At 49.8% G+C, this 5,643-nt stretch overlaps 1 protein-coding gene across 1 annotated transcript; it reads left to right on the forward strand.

Annotated features, from left to right (window-relative positions):
* Positions 1 to 509: 509 nt before the first annotated feature.
* LOC120967181 (uncharacterized mitochondrial protein AtMg00310-like) lies at positions 510 to 1,645 on the forward strand. Its single transcript, XM_040393789.1, has 2 exons — positions 510 to 1,176; positions 1,611 to 1,645. The coding sequence occupies exons 1-2, from the start codon at positions 510 to 512 to the stop codon at positions 1,643 to 1,645; spliced, it is 702 nt and encodes a 233-aa protein (XP_040249723.1).
* The last annotated feature ends 3,998 nt before the right edge of the window (positions 1,646 to 5,643 follow it).

Genomic DNA, 5,643 nt, shown 5'->3' on the forward strand with positions numbered 1-5,643 from the left:
GGGGGCACCCCATAGACACACAAGTTGATTGTTTAGCCGTGTGCGGTGCCCCCCTCCACAGATTTCCACCTCGGTCATATCGTTGCAGTGCTTAGGCGAAGCCCTGCGCCGGTAGCTTCATCATTACCATCACCACGCCGCCGTGCTGACGCAACTCTCCCTCGACCTCAGCTGGATATAGAGTTCGTGGGACGCCACCGAGCTGAACGTGTGCAGATCGCGGAGGTGCCGTATCTTTGGTGCTAGGATCGGTTGGATCCTGAAGACGTACAACTACATCAACCACGTTGTCATAACGCTTCCGCTTACGGTCTATGAGGGTACGTGGACAACACTCTCCCCTCTCGTTGCTATGCATCACCTAGATGGATCTTGTGTGTGCGTAGGCTTTTTTTTTAAATTACTGCGTTCCCCAACAGACAGGTATGCCCGTGGAGGGGCAAATTCCTCTCCTTCGCAGCCAGGTTGGTACTCACAAACTCGAGTCTTTCCTCGCTACCCAGTTTGCGATGGGTCTCTTCCTCTTGGCTGAAGGTGTTCACGCCAAAATGGACACACCCCGTTCGCGATTCTTCTGGGAAGGTTCGGGGCCAAAGCGTAAATACCACATGGTGAAATGGGCCGCGGTCTGCCGCCCCAAAGACTTGGGGGGCCTCGGGATGACAAACACGAGAATCCTCAACATTGCACTAATGTGCAAATGGATTTGGAAGATATCCCAAGGGGCGACCAGCCTGTGGGTCGACCTGCCGCGGGCCAAGTACTTCCCGAACGGGAACTTTTTCGAAGGTGCAGCTAGGGGCTCACCTTTCTGGAACGACCTCCAAGCTATTCGTCCGGCATTTGCCATGGGGGCCAAGTTCATCATAGGCGACGGTAGATCGGCCAGGTTCTGGCTTGATTATTGGGCCGGCTCCCAACCTCTCTGGTCGGAATTCCAGGACCTTTACGCTTTGGCCGTCAACCCGAACCAATCCGTGGCCTCGGCCCTTGCACGCCCCCCCCCGGCGATCCACTTCCGCCGGGAGCTCAACGGGCAAGAAGATGCGAACCTAGCGACGCTGCTCGCGCTTATCAGCCCGGTGGAGCTGTCCACGTCTGCGGACTCGGTGACTTGGGCTCTCACCGCGTCCGGCAAGTTCTCGGTCAAATCCCTTTACCGTAAACTTTGCCAAGGTCCGTCCCTTCCGTTGCCTAAGGGGCCGTGGAACGCGCGCCTCCCGCTCAAAATCAAGGTGTTTTTCTTGCGGCTATTCAGGAACAGACTTCCCACCTCTGAAAACGTGGCCAAACGGCAAGGTCCGGCAACCGACGCGTGTGCGATTTGTAACGTTGCCGAGGACGCGAACCACATTTTCTTTCAGTGCCCGCTGGCCCGTTTTGCCTGGAGCGCGGTCCGGACCGCGGCTGGCGTTTCCTTGGATCCGCGGTCTTCCAATGATCTTACGTCCATCCTCGACTCCGCCCAGGGGAGCAACAAACGCGTGCTGTGGAGCTGTGTTGGGGCACTATTCTGGGCATTGTGGCTTACTAGGAACAAAATAGCGATTGAGGGGATCTTCCCGACTCACCCGGCTAACATAATCTACAAATGCAACGTATTCCTGCAGAAGTGGAGTCCGTTGGCGAGGCGCAGGGATGCTGAGAAGATAAAGCAAGGTCAAGACCGTCTGCGCCAGGTGTATGTTTTGGCTAGGGAGCCAGCCGCCACTTCCCCGTCTTGAAGTGGCCCTTTTGTTTGTGTGCGAGCCTGCGTGCTCAATGATCTGGCCTCGCGCCATGTAACTCTTCGCTCGCGTTCTTTTGGCCGCTAAACCCTAAACTTTCCGTGTCAGTTTGGCCTGAGTTTTCGTGGTCTTGTAAGATGACTTGGTTGGTACGTTGCCTATGTTGCGGGCTTTATTAATTTAAAACCGGACACTCCTAGTGTTTTCGTTTTAAAAAAAAGCGGAACGACACAAACCAAGCCCATCTGCCTAAGCGGCAAGAGGAACGACACAAACCAAGCCCTTCTGGCTAAGCGGCAAGAGGAACGACATGAACGATCCAGCAGGAGCGCTAGGACGAGGTGGGCTGATGAGACGGCGGGTTACTTCAAGATAGGTTGGTCTTGATTGAACGAATGTTTCAGAATTAGCAATCACTCAGAAATTTGCCCCAGAACAATCAAGAACCGGTAATGCACACGAAGAGGCGATCTTTCTATCCAAATTATTTGGATCTGGTAATCATAATCAGGAGCGGTTGCAGGGATGGACTACTATTTGGGTACGGTAAGGCCTTGTACAATGGAAGGTGCTTAGGAGAGGTGCTTAGAGAAATAAATTTTGTACATGATAAACGTTTAACTAAGCGTCTCTCCAATAGAAATAGGCACCGGTGCTTCAGAAAAACCCGGTTTATTTTTTTAAGCACCTCCCTAAGCATTTCCCATTGTACACCCATGTAGGTTTCTTTCACCGGTTTTAGGAAGCATCTAGAAGATGCCGGTTGTCCCTTTCTTATCTGGTTTCTTTTGGGTTTGTTTTTTTTTCTATTTTTTATTTGTTTCTCTATTTTTCAAAAAAAATAATGAATATTTTTGAAAATGACCCTGATAAGTGCCACTTGTGTGGCGCAAACATATGACAATTCATATTTTTTATGGCAAGTTTAGTAACGCAAGGAGGCAACTTTCTTTTCGGATGACAAGTTTTCCTTTTTTTATGGTGTTTTTTAATGACAAGTTTAGTTGTAAAAAACGTCAGAGAAAGAGTGTTTCGTGCCACACATGTGCCACTTTTCATTTGGGTGTAAATTTTTTTGAACTTTTTTAAAATCCACAAGCAATTTTTGAATTTCGTGAACTTTTTTCAAATTTGTGAACCCTTTTTAAATTCCATGAACTGTGCAGTTGTAAATAATCGCACGATGGTATGAAACACATATTTGTGCTGCTGCTTTGGAAAAGAGCCGTGGACGGTTTCTCTATCTTCTCATTTGTCCAAAATCTGGACAGGTACTAAAATCTTCTACAGATCTCCATTTTGCATTTCTTCTCTCAAGTGTGCTTTTCTTTATACCTTTGTGCTATTTTATTTCTATATTGCTGCTATTCATGAAATTTTAGAATGATCCTCTTCTTATAACAGAATAGTTACACACCTCCACCATTGTTTTAAAATAGATAAATCAACTTGTTTTTCTCTTAAAAATCTTGTACTAGTGAAAAACCAGCACAGTTGCATTGGTTGTATGTTGGACAGTACAAACTTCACCGTCCACCTAGCTCGTCTATAAGTATGCCTGATTAAGAAAAGGTAGTTCCAAGATAGCAACTTGCTGTATTCAAGTAATCATGCAATAAACTGCAGGGATAAGCAGCAGTAAACCAATAAGCCGCAGTAAGCCAACATTGAAAAAAAAAGTAAGTTCCAAGATGGATTTGGCAAGTCAATCGCATGCATAAGTTTCAGGAACACGTAGAACTAAGCAGAATCTGTCCAGAATCACACACATCCATGTCTGCCAAGAAAGATATTCGTGTCAGTTCTTGAGCATCCAAGAAAGCTAAGTAAAATCAAGAATCAGCCGGAAGTTCTTAAGAAAACTAAATCGAACCAAGAACCAGAAGGAAGTTCTTGAACATCCAAGAAAACTAAATCGAATCAAGAACCAGGACGTAGTTCTTGAACTTCCAAGAAAGCTAATACTAATCAAGAATCAAAGATTTGGTTACTCTGTTTTCTGAGTAAACCTGCGTTAACCAATCCGTCATCGAGATCGTATCCGAAGGCCAAGAAATTGCGTTTGGATGGATCTGCGCGTCCTACCCGCTGGCCTTCTGCGCTTTCTTGCGCTTCTTGGTCTTCTTGCCGCCGCCATTGGCGGCCTCCTGCAGAGCATTGTGGGCGGCCTCGGCTGCCTCCCACGCAGCCTTCTTCGCCGCCCGCGCCACCTCACAGTTCGCCCAGTGGAGCTTCACCACCCGCTCCTGGTAGTTGCCTGGGGGCCAGCCGCATGGCAGGCAGCTGAACCAGACCATGCCGTCGCTGTTGCCGCCGTCCGCCATGTGCGTGGCGCTCTTGCTCGCCCGCCGACGGCTGCTCTGCGTCTCAGTCGGGGTCAGCGCGTGGCGCTCCCGCTCGCCCGCCGACGGCTGCTTTGCGCCTGGCCAATCGTCGTCAGCGCGTGGCGCTCTCGCTCGCTCGCTCGCCGGTGGTTACTCTGCGTTTGTCAGGTGATCTAGCTAGTCTGGTGGTGTGCGCCCCGAAAGATGGGGGTGGGAACTTATATAGACTTCCGACTCGGAGGCCGGGCGGGCCCTGAGCGTGTACGTGCATGGTTCTGGGCATACAGGTCGGTTCACTATTGGAACGGCGATCGGGCGCCTGTTTCACTGTTTGCATGTGTCGACCGTTCAGGCGGCGTACCTTCACTCCGGTCCACGTGTTCAAATTTCACTAGACACCAAGGTACCTCCTCTCCAGTGACAATCATTTTAACCAGAGTCGCTGCATGTACGGTTAAACTTGGCAAATTTAAGGAAAACGCTTTAAAACAGCCGGATGCACGCAGCCGTCCGAGCGTCTCGCTCACCGTCTGATCGCGCGGCATCGGACGGTGCGGAGGCGTTCCTACTAGGGGCGTTGACGCGCGTGCCCCAGCTGTTTTTTCTTGCTTCGACCCCCGACTCCCGTCAGCTCGTCCCCCCTGCCTGCTTCCACCATTTTCCGTCCCCATCCTTTCTCTAGCTCGGGCGACGACGCAGGCGACTGCGAGATCCAGAATCGTGGCGGCGGCGGGAGAACTGGATGCTGCGGGGACGGCAAGGGAACCGGAGGTTCGGGCGGCGGCGAGCATCGTCGGCCACGGCGCCAAGCTACACGACCCCCCTCTAGTTGCGGCGGCGGACGAGAGGTATGGGGTCCTGCAATTTGTAGCACTTTTCTCCCCCGCCTGCTTGATCTCCCTTTAGTGGTTCATTTTGCGGTTCACATCGTTGGATGAGTAGATCCGGGTCGAATTTCATCAGTTTTGTCCGTTCAGGGGTTTCAGTTGAGCAGTTACTCCCTCCATGTCGGCAAATTCATCCCCATTTCACCTAGGGTTTGTTGTGTAGATCATTCCATGTTGTAGCTAGGGTTTGGAAATGTTTATAGTTGAGACTTTAGGGGTAGGGACGAGATTGTATAGGTAGGTGATGAGATTTTCAGAGGTGGATGCCTAGTTTTCTCGGTGATCTCATATTTGTGATGCTGCTATCTGGTCAGGCAAGTTTTTATGCTGCATAGGTTTATGCTGCTATCTGGTCAGGCAAGTTTTATGCTGCATTTGTTGTTTAGCCTAGGGGTTTTTAGAATGAAAGTCAGTGTTTTGGAACTAATGTATAGATACATGCTGTAAGTGTGCTTCCTCTGTTTTTTTGCTCTGTTTTTACTTGCCTGTAGCTTTTACTTGCTCTGCTCGACTGTCTTCGTCCTTCCGACCAGAGCTAGACTGCCTTCCTCTGCTTTTTCGGCGGAGATGCTGCCTTCTCACATTAATGGCAGCTGATAACTCTCTTTCCATTAGCAAGGAAAATACAAACTACACTGCGTGATATTAAATACTTGATCTACGAAGCTAAATCTACTGCATCAGGGGACTTAACTAGCTAGAGAC

This window comes from Aegilops tauschii, chromosome 6 (genome assembly GCF_002575655.3).
Source record: "Aegilops tauschii subsp. strangulata cultivar AL8/78 chromosome 6, Aet v6.0, whole genome shotgun sequence".
Lineage (NCBI taxonomy): Eukaryota > Viridiplantae > Streptophyta > Magnoliopsida > Poales > Poaceae > Aegilops > Aegilops tauschii.